The sequence below is a fragment of the Eucalyptus grandis genome, chromosome 4 (assembly GCF_016545825.1).
Source record: "Eucalyptus grandis isolate ANBG69807.140 chromosome 4, ASM1654582v1, whole genome shotgun sequence".
NCBI classification, from domain to species: domain Eukaryota; kingdom Viridiplantae; phylum Streptophyta; class Magnoliopsida; order Myrtales; family Myrtaceae; genus Eucalyptus; species Eucalyptus grandis.
In genome coordinates this window covers 28,155,738-28,175,545 of record NC_052615.1, presented here as the reverse complement: position 1 = coordinate 28,175,545, position 19,808 = coordinate 28,155,738, and the positions used below count along the sequence as shown (strand labels likewise).

The window sequence follows — 19,808 nt, the reverse complement described above, 5'->3', positions numbered from 1 at the left end:
TTTTTCAAGCGTGAATATGCAGAAACTAGAGTTAGCTGCTCTATTATGGCAAATCTAAAATATATGAAATGGTTTATTCTTTATCAAGCTGTATGGTCCATAATTGCGCATACAAATTTATGTACACGCAGCATCGGGTCGATAGGAAGATCTGTCTTTCCAATTTTGATAATTTCTTTTGGTGGTTGGGATCCGATATGATTGTCTGTTTTGTTCTTTTTGTCTTCTTTCTTTGGCTGATGATTTCAATCCAAGGACATTTCCCCTAGTAGAATTGTCGGCTTTTCGGGGAACTTGTTACCTGATTTCCAATGAGGACAACGTTCTTAATCACTCACCCCATTTATTTTCCCTGACTTTTATAAAAGTCAAATCCACTTTTAGATGAATAGACTCCTGTGATTGTGTGCTGCCGACTTAATGGGGTTTGGTGATTTGATTTGAAAAAATTCTCACAATTAAGATCTAAACTTTTTAGATTTATCAAATCATACCTAAATCTTTATGCAAAATTTAATCCTTCTAGCTAGTTTTCACCAAAGTTCGCCAATGCGGTAGTTCAGTCATCACCTGTTGTTTAATGGGTAAGAAAGATTGTATTGGAATTTCACGTAAAATTTCAATAATAAGTTAAGAATTTAATTGACATCTCTATAATATTGACAATTTCTCTAAAAAGAATTTGTATGACGATATAATGATATGATAATCGATAAATATTCACGACACGACACGGCACGTGATAAAGTGCCCGTTCATTTTGGCAAATATGCTGTGTGAACCTAAATCGAGAGTACGTAGGTGAATTTGCCATCCCAAACGTGGCAACAAACATGGGTCTTGTGTTGTGTGGTGAATGTCAGCCGAGAATTTGGTCACTCATATTCATGTTTGACCCCTATTTTCGACCAGTGCGCTCGTCTTTTTTGGCCAAATGACTTTCAGCCAAAGGTCTAATCGAACCCAGGCTGATGGCCGCCTCCTACCCACCATATCATACACTATCTCCACCCATTTTTCCGCAATCAATGCAAGAAAAAGAAAAAGTACCCATCAGCCAGCTTGAGTAGCTTAAATTTTTCAATTCAAAGATGTAATATATAATAGTCACAATTAATAGCTTGTCACTAGTTTATATTTATAAGTAACAATCCATCCGGACCTGAATTCATTAGCATCATAATAATGAAACTTGCAAGTCTGCAACAACCTTACGAAACTAAAACATTTGAACATTTCTTTTTGTTACAATGATTAGAAGCTCTCAAAAATATAACCCAAGTAAATTATCATCTTTTATACTGGTTGAGCTCGGATTATGTCAAGGCATGTTCGAGTATTTCAGACAACTTTTGGGCCGGGATGGTCTTGAACTCGAAGCACTTCAATTTTCAGCCATGTCGAAATTCGCATCCGTTAACAATTAGATTTTCTCTTGTTTCGAGCCGGGAAATTCAGCTATAGCGGATTGATTTGATTTCATGACAATTGGATAAAAATCGAGCGGTGGCGATCGTGATGAGATAAAGGCTCGAGCTGACATCGACTTTCCGAGAGTAGCTTTTCCGTGATTTCCCCATGTCAACACATGCTATAATCCGTCCGCTAGGATATTAGGGTCACGGAATAGGCGGGGGGCAAATTAGCGTTGTCGGGTAAGAATAAAAGGTTGCTAATAAACTAAGAATTATGGCTGGCGGGCGGGCGGGCGGGCGGGCGGAAGGGAAGGGGACTCGTCACGAAGCACGAGAGGTTGACATTTCAACTTTCGGACTTTCCAAACGAGGGTGGGGACCCTCCAATCCATTGCGAAGTCCGACTCGGCCGTCGGCAGAGACTTTGCCTCAGCGATGACGATGCCCTTTAGGAGCGTTGAATTGACACGGTCTCCGTCTCTGTCCATTAACAAAGTGGGCCCGCCCCAGCCACCGTGTTCGACGACAACGTCAAAAGAATTATAAAATAAGGATGGGTTTGAATTGAATTAGGGGGGGTCGGTCGATGCTTTTGAACTTCGCGTGAGTTACGTGGGTGGGTAGGGGGTTCGTCCGACTTGCGAAAGTGAACGATTTTCGTTTCTTTATTCCTTTTTTGCGCTGGTAGATGGACTTCGCTTTGATGAGCCGGACCACACCTCGCGTGACGACTGATCTCGTGCTTTTGAGGGCGATGCCCTAATCCAAAAGGGGGGCAACTTGCTCTCTCTCTTTGTTTTTCTCGTTTGGCCTCAGGGTATTGATAGGAATGGCACGGCATTACTAATTGCAATTATGGTCATTTATTGGAACCGTAGGTTTTGACGGTTGTTTTTCTTCCAACCATCAAATCAAGAATGAATAAGATCGCTCGTGAATATTGTTCAACTTTGACGGTGCATGTTACAATTACTCTTTTATACTCTATCGACAAATATCTCAAAAGGATATGTGAGCCATGATAGAGTACAAAGAATCTTAACTCTATTTTCTTCATATATATATCTATATGTATGTATTTAAATTTAATACTTCCTTCCATTTTTCTTTAAATGATTTGCATTTTTAGTACAAGTCTTTTTACAATTATTTAAGAGATGAAGTGCATTGAAAATTCGAAACTTTTGTAGAGATGTAATAAAATTCTAAAACTCTCAATTAGTATAATCAAGTTGTAAAAACTTATCAAATTTATGCAATTAAGTTTTTTTTTTTTCTGTGGATTATGTTTCATCTGTCTAACAAAAAAATTAGTTATCAATTTTTTCATTAATCTTGATTAAGTCAAATTAGAAGTGCTAAAAAGTAAGAAAAAAGAATAAGAAACAAAAGCCAAGCTACAGCAGGCGGCAACAGCTTCACTAGTGAGGGTTACCGATTCCTGCGCAGTGTAGGCCCCCACTGGCGAGGGTCATCGGTCCTTTTAATAAGGTTTTTTTCTCTAAATTTTTGTCCTTTCTCTAAATTTTTTAACCACCTGCCGTTTTTTTCCTCACCTTCTCGGGGATGGGGTAGGGACTAAATTTTTGTCCTTTCTAATATATAATTTTTTTTTTAATTTAAACTTTTTTTTTGTTTTCTTTTTTAATATTCAAGACAATTCGATGTAGCATTTGCTGGGCATCACCCCTACGCCACATATGTTAACAAAAGTTATCTCAATTTTTATGTTAATCGAACCAATTCAATAAATTTTGAAATTTGATTGTACTATCTAATAGATTTTAACATACGGAAGAGGGATGATACATTGAATCTAATTTCATGGCATTCCCATATTCTTTTTAGATGCTCTTTCCTTCAATGGTGCACAAAAACATATTCCATTTTCTTTCTAGAAGCTTATCTCCAAAATTGCACAAAATATCATCTTTCGCCTCTCCTTTGTGCTTTTCTATCTCTAAGGAAATTTGTTTTAGTTTTTAAGAAAAAAAAAGAAGAAAATAAAATAAACAGTTTTCTAACAGGAATAAATTGGTAGATTTACCGTCAAATAGCAACGTGCGACAAATACATTTTCTTGTTTTTTTTATTAATCAAAGCTCATAAATACTTTGAAAAAAATTCAATGAGCGACCTATATTTTTCCAATTTATTTAATTATTGATTTACGCATATGGTTAGAGGGGCAGCGAAAATTCCATTGTAAAATCTAAGTAACAAGCAGTGGAATTGGTGAACTGTTATAAGCCGGTGAATCTAAAAAATGCTAATACCACATGTAATATATTTACCTTCCATTAGTTTTCATTAAATTTTATTGTCTAATCGATAAGTTTGATGATATGTGATAATTGACCGGTATATCAATCAAAGTTTTATCACCTATTATCACGTGTGTCGGCGTGTGATTTTTTGTGGTATTAATCCAATTTAATAAAAGCTAACAGAAAATAAATTTATCATAAATATATCAATATTAAAATATTAGTGGTTAAAAAATTCGCCAAAAAAAATATGTTAATTTGGAGATTTTATGATAATGGAAAAGGCAGTAAGATGAAAACGAGTGAAAGCAGTAGCTGGGGGGTCTAAAATACAAGGTGTGGTAAACAAAGAAGATAGAGAGAGGGAGACTTCCACCAAAAGGACAAACTAGAAGAATCACCTTCTCCAACCTCCGGGACCTTACCTTCTCCTCCCTCCTCCTTGAGAGCACCATCGCTATTATCGAGGCCATTTTTTTCGTTTGCCTCTTTTCCAATTCGTCTTCTCTCTCTCTCTCTCTCTCTCTCTCTCTGTGTTCTTTTTTTATATGTTTAAATCTCGCCTTCATTTTTATCCCACTGTAATGGATTCCTTGCTTCCTCATGCGGGACTTCGGTAGACAGAGGAGGGAGAGGGAGAGAGGGAGAGGGAGCGGGGTGGAATTTTCAGGAGTGGAAATCCCCAGGGCCGTTTCGATTTCTGGGTTTCGACCCGAATCCCATTTTTGATTTCCAGGTGAGCGAAAGATTGAATATTTCGCCTTCTTTCGTGGATTCCCATGTTACCCGCTTCTGCAGGATTTTTTTTTTTGCTTCTTTTCGGTTGATGTGCTATCGGTTAAAGTGATCCTCTCGCTGGTTGCGCTTGTATCCATTTCTGTAGTCGAAAGAACCAGTTTTTTTCGTTGCCTTGGCACTTGTCTGTGAACTGATCAGTCGAGATCTGTGTGCTGAGCTCTTTTGTCGTGATTTTTGATTGATTTTTGTGGTTACGTTTGGGTTCGTTCTTTTTCGATCGAGAATTTAAGCTTCAGTGGGATGTGGGAATTTTCTTGATGTCCCTTTTCTTTCCTTCTTGTTTTGGTGGATCAGGTTCGTATGGGTTGAAAGCTAAAAGGGTCATGGGGAATTACGGTGAAGAGGACGAGGATCAGTATTTTGATGCCCTGGAGGAGACGTCCTCTGTTTCAGATCGGGGTTCAAACTGCTCTGATTGTTGTAGTTCAGGTTCCGTGCTTGATGAGAACGTTTTGGATAGTTTAGGGTTCGAGTTTTGGACTAAATTTCCCGAGAGCGTGAGGGCGCGCCGCAATCGGTTCTTGATGTTGACGGGGTTGGAAATAGAGGCAAATTCAGTGGACAAGGAGGATGCATTCCCGCCGTCTTGTAACGAAATCGAGGTGTATACGTGTAAAGTAACAAGAGATGATGGGGCGGTTCAAAGATCTTTGGATTCATATAATTGTATTTCACTGTTGCAGTCATCCACATCCATTCAGTCGAATCAAGAAGTTGAATCATTGCGCGGGGACTTGCTCCTCAGCAGTTTCAGGGGTAGAAGTAAGGAGTCTGATGATTTGACGGAATTTGTGGTGGATGGGTTTGTCCAGAGTCAAAGAGAAATGCGGTTGAGTGAATTTGGTTCAGTTAAGTCAGGAAGCATTGAAGAACTGAGGAGAATAGTTGCATCTTCTCCTTTGGTTCATCCGCTGTTGCATAGGAAATTAGAGTATGAAAGGGAATTGATTGAAACCAAACAAAAAATGGGGGCTGGTTGGTTGAGGAAATTTGGCTCTGCCACGTGCATTAGTGGAAGACAGGGTGACACATGGTCAGACCCTGATGATCTTGAAATAACGGCAGGGATGAAAATGCGGAGAGTTCGTGCACATTCATCTAAGAAGAAATACAAGGAATTGTCTTCCCTTTATGCTGCACAGGAATTTCTGGCACATGAGGGGTCAATTTCGACAATGAAGTTCAGCATGGATGGGCAATACTTGGCAAGTGCAGGTGAAGACACAGTAGTGAGAGTTTGGAAGGTGACTGAGGAGGATAGATCAGAGAGGGTCGACGTTACTGTGGACCCTTCCTGTTTATATTTTGCTCTGAATGAATCCACGCAGTTGGCGTCGCTCAATACGAATAAAGAGCACATTGGTAAAGCAAAAACATTTCAGAGATCATCAGACTCATCGTGTGTCATTTTACCCTTAAAGGTCTTCCAGATAACAGAGAAGCCTTGGCACGAGTTCAAGGGACATAATGGCGAGGTCTTAGACCTCTCCTGGTCTAGTGAAGGGGTTAGTAGATTTTTGAAGTTACAATTTAGACCTTTGACTTTCACAAGTCCTGTAGATTTCCTCATTTATGATTTTAATTGTCTGATTTTAACCTGGTGCAGTATTTGCTATCCTCCTCTACTGATAAGACCGTGCGGTTGTGGAGGGTTGGATGTGACAGATGCCAGAGAGTATATTCTCACAATGATTATGGTGAGTTTCTTCTCTGCTTCTGTATGTTTTTCTAGAAATTAGGTTTTATTATTTCTTAGAGGAGTCGCTCAGAATGCTGACATGTTTTCTTATCTGCAGTTACTTGTATAAGTTTCAACCCTGTTAATGAGAACTTCTTCATCAGCGGGTCCATAGATGGAAAAGTACGCATCTGGAATGTGTTTGATGGTCAGGTTGTTGCTTACATCGATTGTAGGGAGATTGTCTCTGCAGTGTGCTATCGATCCGATGGAAAGGTTGGGTATATTGTTGTGCCTTGTCATGGTAAAACGTTCATATTGAATTGTTTCTAACAGAATTTAGGTTGATTTGTTTGCAGGGAGCTATCGTGGGTACCATGACAGGCAATTGCCTTTTTTATAGTATTAAAGGTATTCATTACTTTCCTAACCAGAAGCTCTTCAATATAAGGCTGTTGATATTAGATGAATTGCCAATGAGTACTGATGTTTTGTTATTAGTAGCTAATGACAGTAATTTTTTTTCACCAATTTGATTTGCTTGCTTTACTGCAGCATTTGCATATTTTAGTTTTGGGTTTTGATAGTATATTGGAATGGAACTGGACTAGCAAAAGATGTGAGAAAAAACAATTGGTCTGTGACTGCTGAAATTAGAACATAAACTGGCATTGAACCTAAATTTCTTTGATTCTGTTTTGCAGTTGGAGGTTGTATCTGTTTTAGTGTGAGTATGCATGGTCAAAAATTTTGCCTAGCACAAGTCTTCAATTTTCTTTTGTAGTGGGAAGTATATGGGAAGTTCAATGACTCAAGCATCTAATTTACATCACATGTACTTCTCTGAAGAGTAGGTGTCTGATATATGAGTGGTTTTTGGTAGTTTACCAGTAGCAGAATTTTAGCTATGAGTTCAAGCTTCCATTTTCACTTTGACTTATATACTTATTTTCAGTTGTTATCTTCCTGAACCTGAACCATGCATGAGGCAAATTACCTGTTGGAGCATATCATAAGGTTTTGCAATAAAAGAAGAAAACATATATCAATTCTTCCTGCTGTTTGTCAGATAATCATTTGCAAATGGATGCACAAGTATACCTACATGGTAAGAAGAAGTCTCCTGGCAAGAGAATAACTGGCTTTCAGGTAGTAAAGGTCTATGCTTTCACTTATAATTCAAGTTCTTATTGCTTCCTATTTAGGTATGGAACTAATGAAATTTAATGATCAGTTTCCTCCCAATGATCCTGGCAAACTAATGATCACATCTGCTGATTCTGTAATTCGAGTATTAAGCGGGCTAGATGTAGTCTGCAAACTCAAAGGTCAGTTTGCTGGCTGTATAGATTCTTAGACAGTTAGTCAACTTTACAAGTTACAAATGTAAACTCATCACTTTTTCTCCTTGCTTTCAGGCCCTCGAAATTCAGGGGGACCAATGATTGCCACTTTCACTTCAGACGGGAAACACGTGATCTCAGCAAGTGAAGATTCAAACGTCTACATCTGGAACTACGCCGGTCAGGACAAGACTTCATCCCGGGTGAAGAAGATATGGTCTTGCGAGAGTTTCTGGTCCAGCAATGCCTCTGTTGCTTTACCCTGGTGCGGCATAAGAACTGTGCCTGAAGCACTTGCACCTCCTTCACGAAGTGAAGAGAGAAGAGCGAGTTGTGCGGAAAACGGAGAGAATCATCATATGCTGGAGGAATATTTTCAGAAAATGCCCCCATATTCCCTGGACTGTTTCTCTCTCAGCCGCGGATTCTTCCTGGAGCTCTTGCCGAAGGGATCCGCGACTTGGCCGGAGGAGAAATTATCTGATTCTAGTCCAACTACGGTCTCATCTCAAGCAATTTCTAAACTGGAGTACAAGTTCCTGAAGAGCGCGTGCCACAGCGTGTTGAGTTCTGCTCACATGTGGGGCCTGGTGATCGTGACTGCAGGTTGGGACGGAAGGATCAGGACATATCACAACTATGGATTACCTGTACGTTCTTGAAATCCCGATTCACTAAAATTATCAAGGCGGTGAGTTCAGTCGTCCGCCTTTTCTTAGTTTTTACCCTACGAATACATGGTGATGCTCACGCTCAAGGGGGGTTTGCCTCAAGTGTAAAAGGATGCCCCTAATAGATTATATGCCAAGTGTAGTATATATAATAGTGCTTTTGTCACACCATTCCAAGTGGCAATATGGCTTTTGTATCTTCAACTGAAATCCGCAGAGGAGTGCCCACCGGCACGGGGAATTTCGGCCCCTGTACTGGAGATGTGTATAAGGGCTTAATCAATACGATTCTTTAATTTTTTTTTTCTCGCGGGGTCAGGACATTGTCATCTCGTAATGGTGCAGATTCACGCGACGTTCGGTCCCATGTGGTTGGAAATTATTGATGTATCATATGGCAAAGATGGGGTAGGGTTTCGTGGGCCGACTGTGCCTTTCTTCACAGAGCATTATGCAATGAAAACGCGATGTGTGGACATCTTTAGAGGGGAAGTAGGGCATAGGATTTTGTGGAGGGCACAAGAAATGCCTCTGTACCCTTTTGTTTTTTCTTCTAATGGTGCTTGTCCTAGATGGCTCTACATGTCGGGAGGTAGGGGCGAGAGGGAGCCTCGCCCTCGTGCTCGCTCGACACGTGGAGTCGCTTGCATGGATCTCGGACTCCTAGGGAGGAGAGGGAGCCTCGCCCTCGCGCTCGCTCGACACATGGAGTCGCTTGGATGGATCTCGGACTCCGACAATCATCCACGGGATTGCTCTGTTGAATCTCGATCAACACTATAGATGAAACTTACAGATTAGGCTGGAGGACTCGTCTCTTTCTGTGTAAATGTGAGTTTGTGTTTCCGCATATGTAGGGACAACACAATGTAATAAGTAATAGGAACCAAGCAACGAGGCCGGTGTCTAATGTGACTGTTGAATGCAAGCTAATATTCAAGGGTAAAAATGTCGTGGTGGAACTGTGGTATCCCTAATAAATTAATAAAGCTCATAATTCAATATGAACAATATTTGGATTATAATATAAAAAAATTTCTAAACTTCTTATCCTATCATATCCAATTTTTATCTCGATAAAAGATTCAGACAAGTAAGCTCAGCCTTAAGGTGGCTATAATGAATTACCCCCTTCCATGACCGTGGACAATTCACCCTTATAGAGAGATAGTTGGTGCGCAAGATATTGAGCAAGAAGTGACTCATGATGGGATAGGATTCTACAGTGGTGAAAGGGGAGCAATGATTCGCATCACGTGTCGAATCGCGGGCACACCATTTGGTGATATGTGCCGACATTAACGAATATGTCAGCGTCGATATGTAAAATATACGGATCCTAGAGGAGGGAAAAAAAAATTGTTTATGGGATGGTTATGGGTAGATCTAATCGTTAAGCAAAGCCTAGCTGCACCAATCGGATATCGATCCTAAGAGTCCTCGGCCCACCCAAATTATGCTTCGATCCTTATTGGTGGGGGCGGGCCTAGTGGGCCGCTAAGTCCATGTTTTTGAACTTGTGATTCCATGGAGTCGATCTTTGGGAGATTGTTGCCATAAGTGAATAGCAAGTCTTTAGATATTGTCTAGCAAAACCTAAGGATGATCTTGGACTTCATATCTGATGATTTTTACGGGATTATTGATGTAGTGTGGTTGTATTTGCACATTGAGCCTCCATGTTGTTTTTTTTTTTTTTTTTTGGCAAAAAAGAATGATCTGAATTTTTTTTTTTTTTTTTTTCTAAAAACGATTGTTTTATATCTCACTTGAATTAATCCGTTAATGGAAAATAACTTCATTTTTTACAACAGTTTGTGTTCAAATATTTTTGTGGACAATGAAAATATTTTTGTAAACAATGCAAGCTTTTTTTTTTTTTAATAAATATTTTTCAAATCATTCATTTTCTTTCGAACTTAGCGCCTAAATTAGTTTTTGGGTAGGTTTGGGCTATTCCTTTAGTCACCCATGTGGACTTGAGCCCAACATCAGGCTCGAGAGGAAGTGCCTAGACATACATAAGAGGTGTCGCGGTGAGTCCGGCGCCCGTGGCGAGCCATGGCAAGCTCGCCGCCAATAGAGACTATGGGAGCGGGAAGTGGGGGCAGTGAGGGTGTCGACGGGCATGGTCCGGGCTGCCAGGGGTGAGATCGGCATTGAGGAGGCAGCAGTTTAGTAGCGCGAGGCGTCTTGAGCCGTGTGCTGAGGGAGAGAGGAAGAAGAGTTCTTTTTTAATCTGTCAAAAAACATAAGGGTAAGAAAGGACGGAACCTTTCGGAGGCGTCTTCTGCTTCGGAATGCATTTTAGCAGAAAAAATCCCTTTGGCATTCGCGTCATGTTCAGGTCTTGCATGTTTTTTATAGGTCGATCACGTGCGTGAGCAGTACGTAGAGAAAACACTTGGAATGCAGAATGAAGACAAGCGAGGAGAGAAAAAAGAGAATCAGTTCCTCCAAATCTGCAATAGATTCCCTCGCTGCAAGCCCGATCCTTATGCAGACATATTCTCCATCGAGGCTCGATGTAGCTTGATCACCTTCGATCTTTGTAAACCGATTGCTAAGAACAGAGGATTCAAGATTATCTTATTAAAGACGTCTAGCCTTTGTCATACTCATACACCCTCCGCGCAAGGAACGTGTTCCGACGAATCACATCATCCCACCAAACCGTCTCTACTCAGTACAACGAAGAAGAACACCACTATCGGCATGCAAAAGAGAAAAAAAGAGGGCACGCTTTAGCGTACACCATTTGACCGATCCATCGTTTCCATTGGTCCATAGCATATGCGCAAGCATGCCGGCATTTTCGTGCTTCGACAAAACGGATGCTCCAATACGGATTTGACGAACCACGCCTGAAAATCCACCCTTCTCAATGCAGTTGATAATGGAGTCCTTTCATGTCGGGATGGAGGAATTTCCTGAATCGAAACGCGAGATTCAGACTCTAACCCTAGTGCAAAACGACACCTGATTTGAGGTGCAAGGATTCCCCAACAAAGCCCTTTCGTGTCGGGATCAAGGAATTCTCTCATCAAAACACAAAATTAAAGAGATAATGCTAGTACAAAACTAGGGTTGAGTATGGTTTGGGGGCACAACCTAGAATCGAACTAGTAGGAACTTGTTTGGTTTCAGGATCCAAGATATGTAGGATAAGTTCTAAGTTCTAAAAGTTGAAAGATCTGTTTTGATGTGTAGGTTCTAAGTTCTAGGTAATTAGAACTTGGGCCTAGAACTTTGAACTTGAACTCAGAACAAGTTTTCGCATTTTTCTTGGTTTATGCCTTTATGCGATCTACTGGTAAGTATATAATATAGAATCATTAATTCGAGTTTTCATTTTATAAATAAGATTTTTATTTTATCAATGTTTCATATTCATTGCATGTTTAAATATAAGTTGTTATCAGTAAATAAGTAGTAAATAATGATTATTAAAAGTAATGTTTCATTGCACCGAGTAGACTATGTAACCAACTCTATAACTTGTGATTAGTCGGTTTCAGGTTTTAATGTGTGTAGGATATGTTCTGATTCTAAAAAAATAGGCAACCTATTCCAATAAGTAAGTTTTAGATTTTAGATGAAAATTGTATAGAGTTTGAAATCGCTCGTCTTTATGCAAACGATACTTGATTTGAGGTGCAAGCATTCCCCAAATTTTCCTTTATCTTTGTGTTAATGGAATGGGCTGACCATCCATCTATCATCATGGTCAAACCAACTGTGGGGGAGACAAATCTATGGTCTGCTCAACCGTGATCAGTCTTAAATGTAAAAACCAAGCAAAGCCTATGATTGTAAGAATATGTACGAATGAAACCTGGTAGTTAGAGATTAATATTAGAGAGAGAGAGAGAGAGAGGGAGAGGTGGGAAACACAAAAGGCAGAGGGTGGAATCATGTCTTTGGCTTTGGGAATCCCTCCAAACCTATACAGTCCAAGAGTCACCAGACAATTGTAGCAGAGAGGGCAGACATTCTCTGGGTGAAAGTCACTCACCGAGGTAACAAAAGGTAAATAAATAAATAAATAATTTATTTTTCCTGTGGATGGGAAAAAATAAAGAGGGAGGGAGTGTCGGGAGAGAGGGGCCCACTAGTGCTTGTGATGTTCCCTAGGTGGGGCCCCCTTTTTGGGAGGAGGAGGAGGAGGAGGAGGGGGGGACCTGGGATGGACCAAAGGCAAAGGCAAAGGCAAAGGCAATGGGGGGAAGGGCAGGGGAGGAGACCACCAACTTGGGACATGATTGGATCATTAAGTGGTTCCATACGGCCTCCTTAATTCCTTCCTTTGGGCCTTTCTTAGCTTTTTCCTAATGAATCCTCGTTTACCTTGCATGCGCCCCTCCCCTCTAGTGTCTATTCTGTCGGCCAATGCCTTCAAGAATGGTTTCGGTTCTAATTTTTTATTTCCATCTCTTGTTTGTTATGATATTTCCATATTTGTCGATTCCCGACACCCAATGCCTTCAAGAATGTATAGATAGATGTCGATATTGGAACCATTTCTAGTGAATCCGAAGGAGTAAATGAGTGATTTTTTCGAGAAAGGAAAAGGAGAAAGACTGGGCCTTTAAGCCCCTTGGAGGAGTCTCCATATCTACAATAAGACCTTTGTTGTGCGAAATTTTTCTTTTATTCATATAATTATATATTATCAAGGGCAATATGAGGCCAAAAACCTGTTATCTTAAGATTTATGAAGAATCGTGGGAATTCTATGATCTGGTTAAACTCATGTGTTTTTATCTATATATGTGACCTCGAATCAATGACAGTTTGCACACACTCAAGAAGATTTGAACAAGCAGTCTCTAGATCCAAAGTTGGAAATTCCCCGGGTAAACCGCGTTAAATCATCCCCTATCCCCCGCGTTAAACCCCCATCCCTTACCTTGTTTTGCCTTATTTAAAAATCAATTTTGCAAGACACAAAAACCAAAAAGTTATTTTACATTGTTGTATCTTTCTTCCCTTTGGATTAATGACGAACTAATATAATTATGATAAGTTATGTCTGATTGTTAGTATAGACAAAAAAGAAAAAAAAAAGGAAGTTGAATCTGATAAATAAAAATTGAAATTAGCCTTAAATAATACAGATATTGTTGCAAATTTTATGCAATCGATAATTCTGGGAGGGGATGGAGCAAATGTCATGATTCGCACTTGCAGCGGGGCAGGAATGGATATGGTCGGCCTTTCCCCCAGGCTTTTATCATAAGTTTAGATATTGCATATTCCTAGATTTTCACTTTTATTTATTTATTTATTATATGAGTCGTGTAACTTAAAAGAAAATCTATAGATTTTTATTTTCTCCTTCCTTATCCATGGTTCAACAAATTTCAAAGCATAGACATATACACTATTATATATAGAGGCAAGAGAGAATAGTTTTACTGAGAAAAAATTGGAGAAATCCACTAATCATTTTTCAATTAACGTATCGGATGTTCTCATTTCCTCAAAAAAGAGAAAAAAAATGTTCCCAACTTACATCACATGAAGTAATCACCAATTTCATCAATTTCATGTGGTGACTATCCACCTTTTTTTCCTTTGGGATATTTAGAGTTCGTTTGTTTAAAGAGAAACTATTTTCGAGAAATTATTTTCCGACTTATTAGGACGCACATGATAACATTTCTATTTCTTTATTTCTCTATTTTTTTGTTCTCCATAATAGGTTTGAAACAGAAAATTCATTTGGTAATGCAATTTTATTTTTTATTTTTTGGAACAAATTTCTATTCTAGAAAAAGATTTGGAATAGAAATAAAATTAAAATTTTTAGCTTTTCTATTTCTAGAATATAAATAAAAATCAAAACTTTTCTCATCGTTCACCCGCGTCATCGCCCATTGCCCACCCACCACCCATGGGATGCTAGATGCTTGCCATCGGCACTTGCCGCTTGCCGTTAGTCGTCGGTTGCTGTTGTCAACCGCCAACCATCGAATGCCGGATGCTTGTTGGTCGTTGGCCACTCATTGCCAACCGCTAGACATCGGAGGCCCACCACCAACCATCGAACGTTTGTCGCCGACCGCCCGTTGCCACTAGCCCCTACTAATGTCCGTCGGACTTTGGTCGTTGACCACCCACCACTGATCGCCGGTCGTTGGACTTTGGATATCGAAAGTCGGACGTCGAATGTCAAACATCGGACTCCGGCCGCTTGCCGTCAATTGCTAGACACCGGACGCTAGACATCAAACTCCGGCGACCGGATGCTAGCCCATTGCCATTCCTAAAAATAGAAATTTTATTTTCTTATTAAATAATTTTTTATTCTAGAAATAGAAATTTTGAATTATTATCAATCGTGTTTCTTTGCTCGAAATTTTTTATGGAATAGAATTTGAGAAATCAATTTCAGGTCGAAATTGTTTTCTATTCCAAAAATTTTATCATATGCGCCCTTAGTGTTTGGATGATAAAAACTAATTAATTTGCAGAAAATATTTTTTATGGACTTAAAATAACAAGCTCAAATGAGATGAAAACAACTTCCCATTACGGTAACATGGAAAGTACTCTCCATAAGCCATCAAAGAAATAAAAATTAACTATTTTTTAAAATATTTTCATGAAAAATATTTTTTTAATATCATGAAAATTTTAATGCAACAAATGCACCTTTAGACATGTTTTAATTTTGTCACCGGGAAAGGGGATAAGAAAATGTCAGTCAAGATCTTTTATCAAGAGAGAATGATTGGTAGTGCGAATAAAACAAACTGATAAAACACATTTGGCCAAAAAAGAAAAAGAAGAAAAAAACGGGAGAGCACAGAAATTTAAAAGAATCTGACCAGTCAAAGCAGAAATTTGCGGCAATCCTCCCCAAGTTGATTCTCAAATCATTTACTTTTCAGGATTCGATTTCCCGGTCTAAGAATTACACAACCAAAAGATGTTCTTGTGTTTATACAGGGATAATGAAGACAACACAAGAAGCAACTTTAGACTAGGGGTGAACATGATTCAAGATAGAATTTCCAATTTCAGTATATGTACAATAGATTCTAGGTAAGTAGATTCCAAAAATTGGAGAATATATTTCGACGGATATGTTTCAAGTTCTTCTTAAGTTCTAAATTCTAAATAGGTAGAACCTATAACCTAAAATCTAAACCGAGAACAAGTGGCGGTCAACTAATAATGTAGGTAGAACCCGAGTAAATCTTAGAATCAATTTTAAAATTTGTGACTGGGCATATTCCAAATTTTTAGGATCATGTGGGGTAGATTTCAAATTCCAAAAAATAAGGAATTTGTTTTAACTGATAAGTTCTAGATTTAATGTGGAACCATTACAAAATGTGGAACTATTACACTCATCTCTACTTCAAACAATATGTCAACCCTTTGACCCCAAAAAGAATACAATAAAAATCAACCTATAAACATGAACGAAATCACTCACCTTCGAGTGTGCATCCTTTCAAATTAATTGATCATGCTGAAGATGAGAAAATCCTGTTTAAAAATTGGAATGCGGGAAAATAGATTAAAAAAAAAGAGTTTTTTAAACTTCCATTTGTTTTCCAAAGAAGGTAAGAAATTTTCTTTTAAAAAAATTAGAAATAATTTTCCATAATACCATTGGATTGTATTCGGAACATTTTCTCAAACATGCATTTCGTGATATAGCAAACATTGTAATGTGGACATGACCGTCGTATTATATGCAAAGCACAGCCAAACGCAAGAAGAATGAAATAACTTTCTTGGAAAACAAGGCTTTTAGAAACTAATTTTCAAAAGTTGGGTAAAAAAAAAAACGGAGGATAACGAAGGAAACTGAGAGCAATTTTACTGATCAAACCTGTACCAGAGCTAGAGAGAGAGAGAGAGAGAGAGAGAGAGGTGGTCCGCGAGATGGGCAGTCTGTGCTGCACTTTTATTGGGCAGCCTAAAACTTTGGTGGCAGCTCTCAGTGCCTTGTCAGCTTTCAGTTCCTGACAAAGGCCGGTCGGATTCCCCTCCCCCCGCCCAAGACCTAAAAAAGAACGTCTTTTCCCAAATTTAGTCCAGCATACATACCGACATACGTACGTTTAATAAAAAATAATCAACCAAGGGCCCTGTGCTCGATCAAAATGGAATTGTATAAACAACGAAACAAAGATCAGAGCTAGTAAAACTGTCCTCCTCACTTCCTATCTTTGGCTTGCTTGTTTAAGTTGATATATGACCAGCTTCATTGCATTTTCGTCTGTTTGCATGTGGCATTTTAACTCGGACAGTTCATTGTTCACTAGGGGGAAAAGAAGAAGCAATGATCGGATGTAATTCTGTACAATTACATGTATTTATTACATAGAAATTACTGAGATATTTAAACTGAAAATATGTGTATCTTGAGTCATTTTCATTTTCTCTATTGGTTTTCTTTCGATGATTGTTAGGAGTTGTTTGGTGACCACAAGAGTAAGCTTCACAAGCTAGTGATTTCTTCGTGAAACACGAGAGCGTCTAATCTATTTCTAATTAATCTTTTTCTTGAAACTCTCAGTTGGTAATTAAATAACCAAAAAGGACTTGGCAAAGGTCACAAATGAATGCAATTTAAAAGTTCAATACATCTTAGTATCAGTCACTTTTAGAATGTTCAAAAGATTAGAATAAAGAAATTCGCACATGCATTATCAACGTTACACAGGCTGTGCATACAATGAAATTCTTAGGTTATCCATGTTGTGATTATAAGACATGCAGGCAATGAAAAATGGAAATTCCTGGTGTTTATAATCCATCTCGAGAATTGAGCCCCAAAAAAGATTTGCTCCGTCGTAGATCCATGATCCATCAAGCGAAATAATTCGGTGCTAACATTATTGCGTTGGCCCAGTTTCTAAGGGCGTGCATGGAAACACTCCAAAAAAGTGTTTCGGACACTTCTACGTACGGAAAGTGTGCTTCGAACAAAAAGCGAACAGAAACGCGTTTGGTTGCGTTTTTGTTCCTTTTTTTTTTTGTTCTGAACGAAATAGGAACAGAAAAAAAGAAACAAAAAAAAAGTTGTTTCTCCAAAAACACTTCTCGGAAGAAACAAAACGACTCTTCTCTCTCTCTTCTTCTTCTCTTCTTCTTTTCTTATTTTTTCTTCTTTTTTTTTTGGCCGGTCGCCGGCCTCGCCATGGCCGGCGACCGGCCGTCGAGGCTCGGCCTCGCCCGAGATCCGGCGAGGCCGAGCGTCGCCCGCCCCGCGAGGCTCGGCTCGCCGGATCTGGGCGAGCTCGAGCTCGCCCGGCCATGGCGAGGCTCGGGCTCGCCGAACTGGCGAGCCCGAGCTCGCCCGGCCAAGGCGAGGCTCGGCGTGGCGCGCGCCGGCGAGGCCGAGCCTCGCCTTGGCCGGGCGAGCTCGGGCTCGCCCGATCCGGCGAGGCTCGGCCTCGCCATGGCCGGGCGAGCTCGAGCTCGCCAGATCCGGCGAGCCTGAGCCTCGCCAGGCGGCGACGCCGGCTCGCCGGATCTGGCGAGCCCGAGCTCGCCCGGCCAAGGCGAGGCCGAGCCTCGCCCGACCACGGCCAGGCTCGGCCTCGCCGTGGCCGGGCGAGGCCCGGCCACCGGCGGTCGCGGAGGCTGGTGACCGGCCGGAAAAAAGAAAAATAAAAAGAAAGGAAAAAATAAAAATGTTTAAAAATTAAAAGAAACAAAAAATAATAAAATTTAACCAAACGTGTTTCGTTCATTTTTTATTCCCCTGACCAAACGTTACCAAACGCGTTCTTTTGTTCAAAATTGTTCCCGGAACAGAAACACTTTTTTTTTTTTTGTTCCCCCGGAACAAAAAAGCACAGAAATAAATCCATGCGCACCCTAAATCACTTCCTCTAAAACGCACCCAAAAAGAAAATTTAAAAAAAAAATCAGATGCCAGTCTTATATTTCCTGAAAAATACTTATGGCAACTTACTGAGCTGCGCAGCATAGACTAAAGATCACCTTATCACAAGTCAAAACCAACAAAAAAATAGATAAAAACCAAATCACGCTTCGACACTTTTGCTTTTCTCCTTTTGTTTTTTAATTCAAGGAAATCAGAATGTTTTTGACATTGTGTTTGAAAGTAAACATGAACATAATAATTGACCCGCAATTATAATTTTTGTCCCCTTTCCCTTAATTGGCCTTCAAGACCTATCTCAATTGAACAAAGCATGTTTTCGCAGAGAGAATATAATGCAAGACACCAACAATCATATGCTCAAAGCAAATCTGCATATATATATATATATCAATCATCATAAGTAGGGCCTCTCACTCGATTCGTGTTGTCACCATTCAAAACACGTTGATTGTTTATTCAGCTATTTTATTAAAATTTATTCGAGCAGGCCGATAGCAAAAAGGAAATGGAAAAATGGAGGAGAAAAAGGGTAGGACATGATCCAGCAAAGCTATATCTCACAGTTGGATTTTAACTTCCTTCTTTTAGGTGGGGAAGAAAAAAAGAAAGAGGAGGATTAAAAAGGCGAAAGCATATTAACTTTTGATGCCGTTGACTTCGTTCTCTCAACGTTCATGATGAAGCGTGTGTCGTCTCCAAGAGACAGCATGATCATCATCCTTTGCTAGCTAAAAAGAGAAAAAGAGGCCTTCTCTTTCTCCTCTCCATTTCTTCTTGCTTTTGCTTCCCTCTCCTTTTTTTGCTCATTCTTTTGTTGCACAATATAATTTCGTCTTTTAGAAAGTTCTAATCGAAGCGGAAGATCACACCCCATGCAGAGCCGGTTCAAACTTTGTAATTTGACGAAGTCGGATGACAATATGTTTACGACTCACGCATCCTGTTGATTCGAATGGACATATTTCCATCCATCAGACGCTGCTCGCGTTGCGTTTTTCGTACCGAAATTGATGTGATAATATATGTTAGATGTGATTATTTGTTTCTTTGCCAAGGATGTTGGAGTCCGCTTTGTGTTTGGAATCATGTCAACCCAAGAAAACCAAACACTTTGCGCTTGGAGGGTCTTTTCTTACTCCTCTTTTCTCTGACACGTCCACCCACTGAAAAGAAGGGGAGTCCCTCTCATGGTTTCAGAAACCAGACATCATCAAAGATGTTATCTAACAAATGAACATAAAATCTGCAATGGGGACCTTCTCAAACATGCTTTTCCTCTAGAAATCATGTATTTTTTGGCCAAGTCCAATCATAAGATAACAAAAGAGAAGGAGAGGTGGTCCTTGGCTAAGTGATGTTGTTATTAGAGTAGGGTGTGACTAATTCAGAAACGAAGGACAGAATATGTAGGGATCCAAAAACGTTAAAGAGGCAAATTCGGGGAAGGGGAAAGTTAGGGTTTCGGGGGTTGGTGTGTGAGCGTGAGGTGTGTTTAGGTCAAGATTGTCATACTAAGAGTGAGATTGCGTTATGGGGGAGGGGGACCCATTTTCTTTCCCTATCTCATGCGATGGGCAAGACATTCCTTTCATTCTCTCATGGAGAATTATGGGTGTCTCCTAAGCTTTTTTCTAGATCTTGGATACCTAGGATACCCTATGAAGAGAGAGAGAGAGAGAGAGAGAGAGTATAGATGAGAGTATAGAAGTGTATCATTAAGACTGAATGCATTGACTTGGAGAAAGTAAACAAAAGGTTG

General features: G+C 39.8%; 1 protein-coding gene across 1 annotated transcript; it reads left to right on the top strand.

Annotated features, from left to right (window-relative positions):
* The first annotated feature begins 4,044 nt into the window (after positions 1 to 4,044).
* On the top strand, positions 4,045 to 8,478 carry LOC104441629 (WD repeat-containing protein 44). Its single transcript, XM_010054789.3, has 8 exons — positions 4,045 to 4,418; positions 4,775 to 5,985; positions 6,087 to 6,177; positions 6,277 to 6,434; positions 6,518 to 6,569; positions 7,228 to 7,307; positions 7,393 to 7,486; positions 7,577 to 8,478. The coding sequence occupies exons 2-8, from the start codon at positions 4,804 to 4,806 to the stop codon at positions 8,161 to 8,163; spliced, it is 2,244 nt and encodes a 747-aa protein (XP_010053091.2). The 5' UTR covers positions 4,045 to 4,418; positions 4,775 to 4,803; the 3' UTR covers positions 8,164 to 8,478.
* The last annotated feature ends 11,330 nt before the right edge of the window (positions 8,479 to 19,808 follow it).